Below are 16562 nucleotides of genomic sequence, written 5' to 3' on the forward strand. Positions count from 1 at the left end.
TGTTCTTATCATAAAGATTACAGATATATCCCCATGATTTTGCTCAATTTTAAATCTCAGAGAAGCATTTATTTTTTTAACCAAAACAGATCTTGAGGGACTTTTAGTATAACCTGATTTCAAGATTTCTGCAGCTTTTTCATGTGGTTATCTTTAACAAGAATTCTGCTTCCATTGAACTTCTCTCCTCCCTGTGCTTCTGGCAGTCTGTGCTCAGAAGTTTTAGTTAATAAATAGATAGTAAATTGCTAAAGTTGCAGGTTGTCATCTCGGAGCTGCTGACTGTAATCTTTGAGAGTAGAAGTGCCTGAAGTTTGCAGAAAGAGCCAGTGTTATAAAATGAAAGAAAGGTGAATCCAGAAAACTACAGATCAGTCAACTTGGTTATCTGGGAAAATACACAAGAAGTCAAGAAATCTGAGAAAGACTACTTTTTTTTTTACATAATCACAACATAATATTTCTCAGTAAATTTTGATCAAATTCTGTTCAAGTTTCCCATATTGTTGGACGCAGTAAATTTTAGTCAAATGATCCTAAGAAATGTTTAAAAACTGTGTGTATGACATTTGTTCCTGAACTGCACAAATGCTGAGAATAAGAACAATCTGTGAAAAACTGTGCCAAAGATTACACTGTTCCATGACAGCTAGGCAAAATGTGAATTTAATGGCACACAACAAGGCAACATTAATAAATTGTTTTCCACTGCTTTTCTCCTTCCTAATGTTCAGAATCCTTAAAGAGAGAAAAAAAACCTAGTTATATGAGGATAAACCTGTGTTAGTCACATGAGTCTCGTTAAAGAATTATCAATGCCTTAGGACAGGGGTGTCAAACTCAATTTCACTGAGGGCCGCATCAGGGTTGTGTTTGACCTTGGGGGGCTGGGGTGGGCATGGCCAGCTCGATGTCATTCATGTCGGGGGAGCCTGTGGTGGCCCAAGTGCTCTGCCAGCGAAAATGGGCTCTCAAGTTCCGTTTTTGGCTGTGATGGCCTCCTGCAACCCTCTGGCAGCAAAAACAGAGCTCAGGAAGGACACACGCAGCCCTCACAAGCTCTGTTTTCACTGGCAGAAGCACTGAGGGCCAGTTCTTCATTGTTTCCAGCATTCTGCAGGCCGGATCTGGCCCTCAGGCCTTGACTTTGACATCCTTGCCTTTGGACAATTGTGATACAAACAGTTGAGCTTTAGTAGTCAGGTCCATCACTTTGCATTGGGTCTAAAAAGACAATATCAAGCAGTGTGGGTGCTTCAAAACAATTCACACTTGTTACTGAGTAGCACAGTGCACTCTATTACCTGAACTGCAACATTTGAATTGTATTACAGGATGATAGAATTAATTGGTAAGTTATCGCCTGATTGATTTTTGTCAATGGACAAGGAGCAAAAGAACAGTAGCATAAATTTGTCCAAATATCACCTTTGCATTGCTACATGTTCCTTTCACATTTCTTTTATCTCCAACTGAAATAGTAACATTGAGTAACTTGTTAATAGAATCCAGAAATCTTTTTGTGCAGTTATTTTATTAACTACAACAAATCCTCAGGGGATTTCGGTTTGTCGGCTTCAGGCGGCAGCAGGATTTGCGGCTGCGCGATCCCTGCCGCGCTAGCCGTTTTTGGGGCTCCGACCCAGACGGGTACGAGATAGGCTGCCTGCAGGGCAGCTGAAGGTAGGGGATCCGGAGAAGGGTTTGGGGTGTTGCAGACCCCCTCCCGGCCGGCAGAACCCCCTTTTCCCAGGACGGTGCAGCGGCGGTCGTAATGGCCGCCACAAAGAAGCTGGCAGCCGGGTAAGAATGCGCAGGAGGAAGTGGAGAAAGTGCTTGAGAGGAGAAAGTTTTTCTTGGTTCCTAGGACTCTAAGACATATTTAACAAAATTCCTGAAAAGCATGACTTTCTGAATGATACCTTCGAGAAGAGGAAAAAGCGGCAGTTTAATGGTGCTGAAAGGATAGCTTACCCTCTTTTTTTACGGAATAAAAAGTGAACATTAAGAAACCTATTTTCTTTAGGTGAAAACTGGCTCTAAGCGGTGAGTGAGAAAAGAGGGGACTTAAAAAAAATATTTGTATGCTAAGACTTTGTTGGAGGAGATGCCTTAAGGATTGAAAGACTAAAATATATTGTAATAAGACTTTAAGAAACAGATTTGGACTTTCCTTTTCTTTAATTGATATTACCCCAGGAGGAGAGAGTGGGATCTCTGTCTTGGTTTGGACTGACTGAGAACTTTGGGATTGTCTTATTTTTCCTTTGGAATATTCTGGCTGTTGTAAGAGAAAAGAAAAGAAAAGATTTATAATGGCTTCTTCTATCGAGGAACTGAGAAAAGACTATGAGCAAGCAAAACAAAATGGTAAAGCTGGTTTGAAAGAAGCTTTCCTTTTTTAGAAATGGCGCTTATTAATTATCAACAAACATTACAACAGATGAAGACAGCAGAAGAAGAACAAAGAAAGGAAGCCATCTTTAATAAATCTCAGAACTCGACCAAGAGGGAAGGAAGAGGAAAAAGAAGAGAAATAAAGGACTTAAGATTTAAAAAACATTTAAGAAAGGGAAAAACAAAGTGCAAAATCAATATAAGGATGGTAAACAAAAGGGAAGAGGAATGCGACAGAGAAGGGAAGCCAGTAAGGCAGAGGCTAGAAGAAGGGGGCTAGAAGGGGGCTAGAAAGGTTTGTTGGGGGAAGAAAGAAAGGGAAAAGGTGGAGAAAAGTTACAAAGTTTTGAAATTAAATGAGAAAAAGAAATTTTTTTTAGAGATAAAGGATAAGTATAATTTCTTCAAAGAGATTTTGCAAGGTACATAAGATGATATTGTAGTATTGTATCAGAAAAAGAAAATTTAAATGGCTTGAGAGTTGATAAGAGATTAAAATGTTGGAATGTTAATAATGATTGGTTTGAAAATATAATATGAGGGAGATTCAGAATATTAAACTTTAATTAAAGAGTTTATTAAGATTATGGTATTGATGTTATTATAAAACCTTCATTATAGTATTTTGTTTTTAATATTTTAATCTATTGTTTAACTATGTATTTAATTGTTTTAGATGTATTATTCAGTTAGAATGTACCAAGCAAAATCGGATTGGGTATTTTAAAGATTAATTTGATTAATTTAGTGGGGAGATAGAAAGGCATCATACTCTGATTAGTGATTTCAGGAGAAATTTCTTTTTAAAAGGAATGAGACAAAGGTATAATAGAGAATGGACAAAAGATATAAATATAATGATTCAAATTAAGATGATTAATTAAGATAGAATCAAGAAGAGTGAAATATGTGGAGAAGTTAATATAGAAGACTTAGAATGGTAAATAAAATAAGTAATGATATGTAAGATGAGCCTGAATATAATTGAAGTCCATGAAAAGAGAGATACCTGGGTCCAAGTTACTTTCCAAAAAGATCTTTTATATGTTTTGTGAGTGGTGTGATTATGTTGTTTTTTTGGGGGAAAATTAATAAAACCTTGTAGAAATACAGAATGAGAATAATGGTAACTAAGTCAGAAAGAAGCAGATGAAATAATAATAATAAAATTGAATAAGAGTGAGGAGAAATAAAGGGAAATTGGATAAGAGGTTTTTGTATGTCTATATGGAAATGGTTTAAAATAGAATTATAGTTTACCTGACTTGTTAAATTTATAATGGAAAAAGGTTTAAACATGTAATGGAAAATGATGACTTGTGTGTTTTGAAAATTAATAAAACTTGTTTAAAAAAAACAAAAACAAATCCTCAGGTTGCTGTTTACTAAAGAAAAATATTTTATTACTTTAACTTTTTCTCTCTCTGTGCCCTCCATTAAAAACATAATTTAAAAAATATTACTGTAGGTTCTTCTTTAAAATTTAGTCAGAATGTGTTATCCATGTTGTTTCTAAATAGGATACATTTTAAATTAATTTACTCAGGTAAAAAAGTAGGTTCCAGTTTGTTAGTAATTCCTATGGAATTTCATTTTGCATATTCCCTTTCTTATCTTTCTTCATTTTTGAGTGGGATGCATTGGACTATCCCATTTAACAACTGGATGATTTGAATACCTAGATAAATCGGCATTTCCTAAATACAACCCTAGTCAATCATGAATAATGAAGCATGTGTGAGTCTTCCAAGATATGAAACCAAGTGCAGAAATCCCATTTGCAACTCCACAATGATGTTTCTTTAACTCAAGAGTGAAGCCTAGGTTGAAATGGTGTCTTCACTTGAGTGAAATGCAGGAAGCACATTCAAAAATATAACATATGAGACCACCTAAGAAGATAATTTAATGACTTATTTACCAGTACAGCAGAGTCATAAGATTTGTCAAGAGCTTGGAAGTGGGAATATTTCTTGTTTTATGAGAGCTGCTGATGAAACATCCTGAAACATGCAACTGATATATATGCATTAATCCACACAACCCATAGTGATTCTCTGTATACCTATTGCTTGACGAACCTTAATTTATCATGTTACTGATGTAACAGAAGTGACAATGTTAATCCACTCTCTGGTCCTATAATTAAACTTTCATCAGTTTGAATGTTTCACAAACCTCTTTAAAAATAGGGAAGACTTTTTTCAAAGCATGTGAAAAGATTAGGAAAATTCAACTTCCATCCAACTGAATGTTTTTTGCATGCATGCATGTCTCAAGTCATGTGCTGCTCTATTGATTGTGCTCTAGCTAATTCAGAGGTCTATTGAGTGCAGCATTTGTTTTGAGATGAGTGAATAGACATGTGCAATACTTTTCCTCCAAAGCAGGAAAAGTTACTCAAGAAAGTACTTGACTTCAGGAAACATTGCAGAGGTGGCAACAAGATGCAACCCTCTGTCATTGCCTTATTGCCATGTTTATTTATTTATTTTATTTGTCAACCGATTATAAGATAACAGGTATAAGTATAAACATAGTTATGAATACATGAAATGGATACATATAAGAAAAATAAAAAGAAACAATAGGACAGGGATGGTGGACACATTGGTGCGCTTATGCATGCCCCCTACAGACCTCTTAGGAAAGGGGTGAGGTCAATGGTAGACAGTCTAAGGTTAAAGTTTTTGGGGTTAGGGGAAGAAACCACAGAGTCAGGTAGAGTATTCCAGACATTGACCACTTTGTTGCTGAAGTCGTATTTCCTGCAATCAAGTTTGGTGCGGTTTACCTTGAGTTTGTGTCTATTGTGTGCTCTTGTATTGTAATGGTTGAAGCTGAAGTATTCATTGACAGGTAGGACATTACAATGTATGATTTTATATACTAAGATCGGACTGAAGGCGGTGTAGTTCTAGGTTTTCTAGGTCTAGAATTTCAAGTCTAGTGGCATAAGGTATTCTGCAATGAGTAGAGAAGTGGAGAACTCTTCTTATGAAATATTTCTGGACTTTCTCAACTGTGTTAATATCAGATACGTAATGTGGGTTCCTTTAAACTTCCTTAAGTGAAGCACATATATTCCTGAGCCTGCAAGCACCTATGCAAGCAAGAATCTATGCGATTCCACTATGGGCCTGCCAACAATAGAGCAAGATGCCATTGTTGGTTCTGAAGTATTGTTATTGTCTTTGGATACAGATACCGAACATTACAAAGGTGTATATATAGGAAATGTGCTTTCCTAAATCTTGTGACATGGAAATCTAATACCCCTGAACTGAAGACTTTTATTATAAAACATCTTTGAAAAAAGTTGTCATTCTAAGAATTGTGGCTATATTTTTTTGCTGTCTCAGAGGAACATCTTTCAAGGGAAAAAAAACACCACCTCTCTGGTGTCAGCATAGCTTCATTTAAAGAATAGCCTCTTTTTGCAGTTGTATCTGTCTTTGAGAGCATCATCTCCTCTAGGAATTACATTTGTACAAAAACTGGCCATTTGTAAAGCACTAATCCTAGCTTTGCTGTTGAGCCTGGACCCTGACACAGCTTGGGTGAGTCTGCTAAATGGCTTATATGAGCCATTGTATGAATGTTCTCATCTGCTTTTTTTTTTTTTTTTTTTTAATTCTGGTTGTTTATATTATTTTTTCTTCTGTTTTAATTGTGAGCCACCCAGAGTCATGCATATAAGACTAATGGCCTATGCATTTATTAAATAAATAAATACAGTCTTGGCTTTCTTACAGAACTAGCCCTAATAACTATTTGCTTTACTTTTTAATATTTCAATCTGGAAATTTATGTAACCAGGAGAATGTTTTTAAATAGTGCAGTTTTCTTCCATTGTTGTTGTTCCATTGTTGGAATTTTATTGGGTTATATAGCGTGACTAATCTCTTTATTCATATTATGAAATGAAATAATAAAGTCCAAGATAAACATTTTCCTGTAGCTTAAGGAAGTAAATTTCATCAGATACCTATCAAATTAATCTGGGATTGTTTTCAAGTTACCATTAAAAGGTGTTTCTTGTTTTGAACTTAGGAAGCCAATTGCTTAACCACAGGAGCTGGAATTCCAGTGGGAGACAAGCTGAATGTCCTGACTGTTGGTCCAAGAGGCCCACTCCTGGTTCAGGATGTGGTTTTCACTGACGAGATGGCACACTTTGACCGAGAAAGGATTCCTGAGAGAGTTGTCCATGCCAAAGGAGCCGGTTAGTCTTTGAATTTGCATTATGTCTTTCTTTTTAGCCTAGTTAGTGTGGTATTGTTACAGTGTCCCTTACAGCAGTGGTTCCCAACCTTTCCACCTTGGCGGCTCAGTATGGGGAGCCATGTGGATGGTAGGCGCATGCATGCACTCCCAGCTCCATAGGTGAGAAAAGCAGATGCATACGCCCTCTACTTGTGTCAATGGAGCTTTGCATGTGAGCAGAGGAAACTTGTGCTCACACATGAAGCTCTACTTGTGCGAAAGCGGGCACTAGTGCCCAAAGCTCCACTCGCATGAATGGAGAGCACTTGAGCTCATGCACGAGTGGAGAGTACTCGCACATGAAGTTCCATTTGCGTGTGAGCACAAGCACCCTCCACTGCAGTGTCTTCCGCTCATGCAAGTGGAGCTGTGCATGTGAGCATAAGGGCTTATCACTCACATAAGTGGTGATTCACGCCTGCCCATTGCTCACACAGCCCGGTTTCAAACAGGCTGCAGCCCAGGAGTTGGGGACCCCTGCCTTACAGACTGTAGGTATGTTTTTGTGATTGACAACACTGAAACTGTGTCTTGTATGGGTTTAATCATTCTGTTCAGGAGTCTATTTTTATTCTGTGATGCTTATACGATATTCTGAGGGGTAGTCAATGATAGTCCTGCCAGGTTCAAGGTTGATTCAGCCTTCCATCCTTCCAAGGTCATTAAAATGAGAACCCAGATTGTTGGGGGCAATAGACTGACCCTGTAAATCACTTAGAGAGGGATGTAAAAGCACTGTGAAGTGGTATATAAGTCTAAGTGCTATTGCTATTATAGCAACATGGATTTCTGCTACTGATTTTCTTCATTAGGAGCTTGAATGATCTGTAATCTCTCCACTTGTGAGATATTTGAAGTTGCTATGTTTTGTCTTGTTTTTATTTACCTTTATTTAGCTAATTGATACAAGTTAATAACACTTTTTCCTTTAAAAAACTTAAGTGTTAAAATTGTGCTTACTCTTTTGCATGGCTCTTAGATTTGTAAACAGAAGTAACCAGGAAATATTAGAATCAGATTAACATTCTTTTTAAGATTTGAAAAAGAGTTCATTTTTATAACTTTTTTTCACTTTGTTCTATAATAGTGCATTCTTTTCTAAATATACTCTGCTGAATCCTTGCTTAATTATGTTATGTTTGCCAAGGACTTATAAACATAATTTACTTGTCAACTTTTAATTGATTCATAACATTTTTCTCATAATTTTTAAATGGACATGAAGAAATAAGTATTCTCTAGAGAAATAATTACTTTGCATTTATTACTCCAGAAACATTATTACGATTCAGAGCTTCTTACTGATGTAGCCATATCATGCTTTAATGTTTAATTTGGGGTTTTTTTCTTACATGTAATGCACATTTTCTACACACAAATCTAATAAAGAATAAGCTACGTGCAGAAATATTCCAAAAATACCATTGCTCAATCTGGAAAGTCCATTTGTGTGCAGTGGCTCAGGATCAAATAATTGGTATGCTTGATGTATGAGAGGTGGCACCTTGCTTGGCTATGGCTGCTTCAGCTCTCAAAAATGTTGGGGTTTTGGAAAAGAATGAGCCATCCAGATTGAATGACTTTCTAAGAATAGGGACAAGAAAGCAGAGTTGTAATGTTAAACTGCTTGTATGATCTTCAGTCCATATTGGATATGGAGAATAAAAACAGCCTTATTTTAAATGTTGGTAAAACTGAAGAGATTGTTGTCGATTTCACAAAAGGCAGGCACCGCCACACAGTTCTAAGTATTAATGATTCACCTGTGGAGATGGTTAGAGCATCAAGTTTCTGTGTGTGCAGCTAACCAGTAGGCTGGCTTGGTTGCTCAACAGTGAGACACTGAAATGGGCACAGCAGCATCTGCATTTTCTGCATTGCATGAGAAAAGTTCATCTTCCTTCCCCCTGTCCTTACCACTTTCTATAGAGGGACAATCGAGAGCATCTTATCATATGGTATTACTGTCTGGTTTGGAAGCATTCCTGCTTCGGACAGGAAGGCGGTGCAGAGAGTGGTGAGGATGGCAGAAAAGATTATTGCTAGTTCACTTCCTTCTATCCAGGACATAGCAAATAATTAATGCTTGACCAGGGTCCCCAGTATTATCTGGGACAATACACATCGTCTTCACAACCTATTGGTATCTGAAGCAGAACATCCAGATTCAGTCACAATTTCGTTCCTTATAGTATCAACCTTGTGAACTCTCAAGCTTCCTCATTCTGTTATGTATTCAAGATGGACAGTGATGTCTGTCTGTGTGTATAGCATGTGTATATGTATGTTATGTATGTGTACACTTTTGAGAGCAAGCAACAGAATTTCATTTTTAATGTGTACCAGTGTGTCCACAGTAAAAATGACAATAAAGGTTATGTATCTATCTAAAAGAAGGAAAAAAATCAATGAAAGTTGATTGATGGATTCAACTTATATGTTGTCCATTTGCCGTTCAAAGTTGATGCCTTCCTTTTGGTTAGCAGAATCCTTTGTTGAATCAGATTTCCATTAAAAGGCACTGCTATATTTATAGTAACAAAAAAATTAGCATAAAATGTGTGCATATAAGCTGCTAATAATAAAGAAAATATTATCTTCTGCTTCATCTACCATAACTGATATTCTGTGATGACCCAGAGTGTAACAGAAACGTAACAAAATCCAAAACGTAAATAAATGTCCTTTAATGCCTCCAACTTGGCCCCACTGTTCAATAATTCTCAGTTGGAGATAAAAAGTACTCAGAACTAGTCTTCAAAAGAAAGCAATGCAGGCCGAATTTAATGAGCAGATAGAGGTGAAAATAAAAATCAAACAAACTACAATGATGAAATTTCCACAACGGAACAGGAGAAGTATTTACCAAATTCAAGGAGATAATGGCACAGTCTGTTGGAAGGATGCTTACCAAGATAACCTCAAACCAAAATAAAACACGCTTTGTCTCCAGCGTTTGCTAGAATGCAGGTCCAAACTTTTATGCAGTTCTCACACCTGCAGCCCATGAAGAGGTTCAAGGCCCTCTCCTCCCGAGTAGACCACGTCTCCCTTATCCTCTCCTCCCTGCATGCCCTAGGATGGATAGGGGATGGGCCTGGGTCCTCCTCTGACTGCTCAGCTGGCCTCTGCCCTTCCCCAGCCTCCTCCACAACCTCCGAAGCCACACTTCCACTCCCTGTTGGCTATTCCTCCTCTCCCTCAGAGTCAGTCTCCACCAGGGGCATGACATATTCCTTCCAAATCTATTAACTTTGGAACAATCTTTTTAAAATTGTAATAAACTAACCTCTTTTAATTATACAGGAGCATTTGGCTTTTTTGAAGTGACTCATGATATCACCAAATTCTGCAAAGCAAAGGTATTTGAGCACATAGGCAAAAGAACTCCAATGGCTATTCGATTTTCAACTGTTGGTAAGGATCTTGCAGATTTTCAGTGTATCTTATTTATTTACTTTATACATAAAGGGGTTTTATTGAACATACATGCTTATTTATATATCAATTCAATACTTTAATCTATTTGATGGATTTTTATGTACTGTTTTTAATTGACACTGGGCAATAAGTCATTTAATAAGTAACACCTTTAGTATGAAATGTTGATCCCTTATATTTTCCTAATTTTTAGTAGAATATTAGGATTAATAGCAGTGTATTCTTGAACAGGTTTTATGAATAGCAGAAACATAGGCGTGTTTATTGCTGCCTGCACTTGAAAAAGAGTAATGACATATGGGTAGTCCTTGACTTATGTCCATAATTGGTACCAGAATTTCTGTTACCAGCAAGGAAATTGTTAAATGAGTCATTGCCCAATTTTGCAAACTTCTTTGACATGGTTGTTAAGCAAATCAGTTGTGGTAAGTGAATCACACAGTCCTTAAGCAAATCTTGATTCCATTGACTTTGCTTGTCAGAAGCCATCTGGGAAGATCACAAATGGCAATCACATGACCCTGGGATGCTACAACCATCATAAATACATGGTCATTGCCAAATACCCAAATTTTGATCACGGATAGCGCAAGTGTCATAAGTGTGAAACTGGTTGTAAGCTACTTGTTAAAATGCTGTTGTAACTTTGAATGGCTGCTAAATGAATGGTTGTAAGTCAAGGACTACCTGCATAATGATATTTGTCAGCTTGTTTTAGATCAGGGGTGTCAAACTCAAGGCCCGGGGCCCAGATCCGGCCCACGGGGTGATTAGATCTGGCCCACAGGGCCACCCTGGAAACGGTGAAAGACTGGCCTGCAGTGCCTTTGCCAGCAAAAACAGAACACACAGCCCTCTTGAGCTCTGTTTTCATTGGCAGAGGGTTACTTACAGGAGGCCTTTGCAGCCGAAAACGGAGCTCAGGAGCCTGTTTTCTCAGGCCACCACAGGCACCCCTGACACGAGTGATGTTGAGCTGACCACACCCACTCTGGCCACGCCCACTCTGGCCCTCCGAGGTAAAATACAATCCTGATGCGGCCTTCAATGAAATCGAGTTTGACACCCCTGTTTTAGATGTTATATTTATTTTGTGCTGCTTCGTTATGTTTTGTCTATATTTCTAATTGTTCTAATGTGGCACTGTATTCTATAAGCTCTCTAGAGTCTCCTGAAATGAGCGTCCCTAATAAATTTACAGAAATGAATTAATTTAAACATAGGTTTTTCCTACAGGAACTCATTGAATTTATACTGCACATTATTTAAATTTAAAAGATAATCTTCAAGTACTTTTTCCATTTCTCTAAGTCATTTCATCCAAACCTCCTGTATTTATCTTTTAAATGTCAAATGTACAGATTATAGATTCCACAGGAAGTAAATACATAGACAAAGTTAGTCAAGGCATTAGACTATGTACATAGGATTTAATCATGGGAATTTTTATTTTTTATTTTCTATTTAGCTGGAGAAGCAGGCTCAGCTGACACAGTGCGTGATCCCCGAGGCTTTGCAATGAAATTCTATAGTGAAGATGGAAATTGGGATCTTGTAGGGAACAACACTCCAATCTTCTTCATTAGAGATGCAATACTGGTAAATTGGAACAGATGTGTTCTTAATCAGGTTTCTGTCAAAAGCCTTGGAGCATATTAAATGTGGCCATTGTTTTGAAATCTGCCATTATAGTTCCTTCTGGACACCTATAGCCGTTTGATGGCATATTGTAAATGGCTATAGTTTTTTTATTGCAGTGGGCATAAATCCATCAGTCAATAAATCTTATAGAAAGGGCTGCATTGTGGTCATTGATGAGTCTAAACTAGGATTTCCAGTTTGAGGTGGGAAAGAAATCTTTATTTTAGAATGAAACCTATAAGGTTTGGGTGTTTTCTGTCACAAAATGGGATAAAAGTCTTCCATAGATTTGTAGCAATAATAGTGATAGGAAGTACCACATGTTGCAAGGGAAAAGAATACAGAGGTTCTAGTTTGCCTATCTAGAAAAGGCAAATTAAATTGGGGGAAAATGTATGGCAATACAGGTAGACCTCATCCTAAGACCACAATTGGGCTCAAAATGTATGTTGCTAAGTGAAACAGTTGTTAAGTGAGTTTTGCCCCATTTTGTGACCTTTCTTATCATATTTGTTAAGTGAATCATTGCAATTATTAAATTACTAAGTTACTAAGTGAATCTGGCTTCCCCATTGACCTTGCTTGTCAGAAGGTTGCAAATATGACCAGGGACACTACAACCAACATAAATATGAGTTAGTTGCCAAGTATCTGAATTTTGATGCACATTTTAAATTCACAAGAGTTCTCCTACTAAAATGAGTATCTGAAAGTGAAAATAAGGAAACAAAAGTCTTCATCATTACAGTCTTAATGATTGTATATAAAAATTCAGTGGGTTTTGTTCATTTTATTTGCATCCTGATAATTTAGTAGCTGGCACAATAAATTCAAACGGATTGTTTATGATTCATAAATGCATAGTTTTAAAGCAAGCTCAGAACCTGTCCAGGAAATCGGCAGTAGATTTAACTCTAATGCAAACGTATAATATTTTAATTCTTTGTGTACTCTGTTAGTTTCCATCTTTTATCCATAGTCAAAAGAGGAATCCACAGACACATCTAAAAGATGCAGACATGGTATGGGACTTCTGGAGTCTTCGCCCTGAGTCTTTGCATCAGGTAAGATTTTACCCCTTTTAATTACTTTTAGTCAGAGGAAATGCCAAAGATCAAAGATATAAATTAAAAACTTGATTATTGTTAGGCTGCTACATAAAATTACATATCTTCTTATAGAAAAAGTTGTCAAGAAAGAAGAAAATTGGGTTGAGTTTCTATGACATCTTTATTTTCTTAGGTATTTTAAAGATATTTTTAGATTTTTTTTATATAAAAGCCAAAATAGTCAAAGCTGCTCTTAACCCTTTCTTGTTCTAGTTCCACTCTTGCAAACATGAAGGGAAGGGAAGAAAAACAGGGAGATGCCTAAGAATTGCTTGAAATTCATTTGTTTGTCTTTGCCAGTAAAATACGGAGCTAGAAATGTGCATACACAGGGGTGGGCTTCAAAAAATTTAGCAACTGGTTCTCTGCCCGGTTGCTGGGTAGCCATGGCTATGGCCATGATGGACGTGGGCTAGTTGGCCTCCTGCACCACAGCAGGGGGAGGGCGTTTTTGTCCTCCCTGGGCTCCGGAGGCTTTCGTCGAGCCTTGAGGAGGGCGAAAACAGCCTCCCTGGTCTCCGGAGGCCATCTTTTCTGGCCTTCCGGAGCCTCCAGGAGGTCCATTTTTTGCCCTCCCCGAACCTCCGCGTGGGCCCTGCACCTACCTGGGGTCCAAAACGGGCTGCATGGAGACTCCTGGGATGGGTGGGAGGGGTGGGTGGGTGGGTGGGGCCAGCCAGTTGTTGCAACTACCAGTTTGGCGATGTTAAATTAACTGGTAGCAACCCAGCCCTGTAGTGTACATTATGTATAAAAGCCAAAAATTAAATGGCAGAACACATATTTTTATTTATCTGTTGATACTCTGTATTTGCAAAAAAAAAAGCCATTCAAAAAATTAGATTGTTTTCAAAGTTTGCTTAAATATAAAAGAAACTGCAAAATTTCCCTATGGAAAGATTTGCAAAGTCTTTGTTACCACTATGTGGCTATGCTTATACTGAAAGAATGTTTAATTATGAGAATTTGTTATCAATGCTCAGCAACATAAGCTCATATCTGAAATACTGAGCTTCATGCAGCCAATTCCAATTCATTTATTTCTGGGCTGGAAAATAAACTTGGGGAGATATTAGTAACACTTTTCTTTGATTAATTCCTGAGTTTTAAGTTTAACTCTTCGTTGTACACAGCTCAGAGACTTCCAAAGTAATTGTGCTTCGGTTGTAGATGTGTTACTTATTTATTGTGCTGCTCTTTTTCCTACAATTTACCAAGGGAACAGTATAAATATAAACGCAATATAAATTCTTCAAATAAAATCATCACCATAAAACCACTAGTGTTTAAGATAGTAATTACAGAAATCCAAATAAAAAGGTTTGTTCTAAGAAATAGAATAATAGACACTATTAAAAGTACTGTTGATCTTGTTCATGTATGTATGTATGTATTATATAAAGAAATGTTTTTTTGGAAGTGGTTTGCCATTGCCCCCTTCCTAGGGCTGAGAGAGATTGACTGGCCCAAGGTCATCCAGTTGGCTTTGTGTCTAAGGCAGGTCTACAACTCATCTTCTCCTGATTCTAGCCTGGTGACTTAATCACTATCCCACACTGCCTTTTCTATATAACTTTTACTTAACAGAGTATATGATTGTTTGTTTCCTTAATATGTTGCTGACTGACACAGACACTGTTTTTCTTGCTGAAATGAAGAAAAACACTCTCCACAAGAAGCATTATTATTCTTATTTCTTGAATGAATGTCATGAAACTGCCATACGATATTATAGATACTGGGTAGGTCTCAATGGGAATATGCATACAGTTGGAATATATCTTTGTGTGAAAAGAGACAGTTGTTCAATTCTCATTAAAGATGGCTATGTACATTATTTTGGCGCATGTAGGTATCATTCCTGTTCAGCGATCGTGGCATTCCAGATGGGCACCGTCACATGAATGGCTATGGGTCACATACATTTAAGCTAGTCAATGCTTATGGCAATGCAGTGTACTGCAAATTCCATGCAAAGGTAATAATAGTCTATTGATACCATTTCCTGCTCAATGTTGAGCCATCAAAAGTCTGTCCCCAACTGTGCCTTATGATTCCACATATCTTTCTTCTTTCAATCTATATTGGCCATGCTTTTAATTGCTAAGCAAAGCCACTTGCATCCATATCAGTTCCGATTTCTAAATAATAACAATATTATTTTAGCAACAGGTTTATGTTTCCCTTTGTATATGGAAATTTTTACTCCTTCCACCCATAATACTGTCTTTTCTACATGCAATTTCACAATACATCTTTGGACCTAGACTTGTTTTTTGTATAGAAGCTTTATAAACATTCTCTTACAGTAGATTTTTAAACTGCTCTGTTATAATTCATATTACTGTTACTGGGTTAGGGTTAAGAATAAGGTTAACTATTTCTACATTAATAATTATAGATAGCAAGTTATTTATTAACATTTTGATTGCTTTCCAATATTTTAGACTGATCAAGGAATTAAAAACCTTTCTGTCAAAGACGCAGAAAGACTGGCTTCTGAAGATCCGGATTATGGCCTGCGTGATCTTTACAATGCAATTGCTAATGGAAACTTCCCCTCTTGGACTTTCTACATTCAAGTTATGACATTTGAACAAGCTGAGACATTTCCATTTAATCCTTTTGATGTTACAAAGGTGAGTATATTTTTGTGACCTTTTCTCCAACGTACAACATAGAATAGAAAAGGTAAATTTCTATATTTTACAAGGCCAAGCTGAATGTAGTAAAATAAAATACTGTTGAGGTATTCCCCGTTAGGAGAATGAGTGCACTCAGGGAAATGTAGTGAGAGTGGTGTTGAATAACACACAACCAGCATATAGATACACTGAATAGTAAAATGTAGGTTTTACTTCCAGTAAATGGGTAAACAAAGTCCAACAAACAGTCCAAATCATACACGGTTAAAGCAGGTAGTATTCAATACAATCAGTCCAGGGATAATCCAAAAAACAAAGTCCAGTATCATAAACAAAGTTCAGTAAATGGAGTTTGCTAACAGTTTGCAAGACTCACAGCAAGTCAAGCAGAACAACTTTCAGGCAAAAGGCAACAAGGAAAATGCAAGAAGAGAACAAACCAGGTTTCTGGCTCCATCTTATGGCCGTCGGAGGAACCTCAGCCAATCACAATTACAGCATTCTCTTAAAGATACAACAGTATTAAATGACTATCCTGGTTTATATATTGCCAACCCAACTGTTAGGTAACTATCATTCCTATCAAATACCCCTGTTATATTTTCTAGGTTTGGCCTCACAAAGATTATCCTCTCATTCCTGTGGGAAAAATTGTCTTAAACCGAAATCCTGTCAATTATTTTGCTGAAGTGGAACAATTGGCCTTTGACCCAAGCAACATGCCTCCAGGAATTGAACCTAGCCCTGATAAAATGTTACAGGTAACCAAATAGATTTTTTTTTCCTATTTATATAATTGTTAGACTAGGCAACTCAATCTTTCAATCAGATAACTTTTGCAATAATGAAAACATGTTAACCTCAATCTGTATTACGGTATTACGGTTTACAGAGTCAACCTATTGCCCCCAACGGTCTGGGTGCTCCTTTTACTGTCTTTGGAAGAATGTCAGGATTGAACTTCAGGCTGTGGGCAGTTAGCTTGCAATACTGCATTCTAATTACTGCGCTGCCAGGGCTTATAAGATTTTTTTGCTTTAATTACATTGTTTCAATGTATGTA

General features: G+C 37.2%; 1 protein-coding gene across 5 annotated transcripts in view; it reads left to right on the forward strand.

Moving 5' to 3' along the window:
* Positions 1–16562, forward strand: part of CAT (catalase) — a 49522-nt gene that overhangs the window by 24858 nt on the left and 8102 nt on the right. For 3 of the 5 annotated variants that reach the window (XM_087951202.1, XM_026664705.2, XM_087951198.1), the window contains exons 2-8: positions 6451–6622; positions 9970–10080; positions 11573–11703; positions 12705–12809; positions 14707–14832; positions 15302–15493; positions 16108–16260. In XM_087951202.1, coding sequence (XP_087807328.1) covers positions 6451–6622; positions 9970–10080; positions 11573–11703; positions 12705–12809; positions 14707–14832; positions 15302–15493; positions 16108–16260 — 990 coding nt within the window. Of the gene's footprint in view, positions 1–6450; positions 6627–9969; positions 10081–11572; positions 11704–12704; positions 12810–14706; positions 14833–15301; positions 15494–16107; positions 16261–16562 lie in introns of all 5 variants that reach the window. The other 2 variants (XM_087951201.1, XM_087951200.1) reach the window with 1 other exon arrangement.

Source organism: Notechis scutatus, chromosome 1 (genome assembly GCF_049901735.1).
Source record: "Notechis scutatus isolate UNSWTSFEM ecotype Mainland chromosome 1, rNotScu1.2, whole genome shotgun sequence".
NCBI lineage: Eukaryota > Metazoa > Chordata > Lepidosauria > Squamata > Elapidae > Notechis > Notechis scutatus.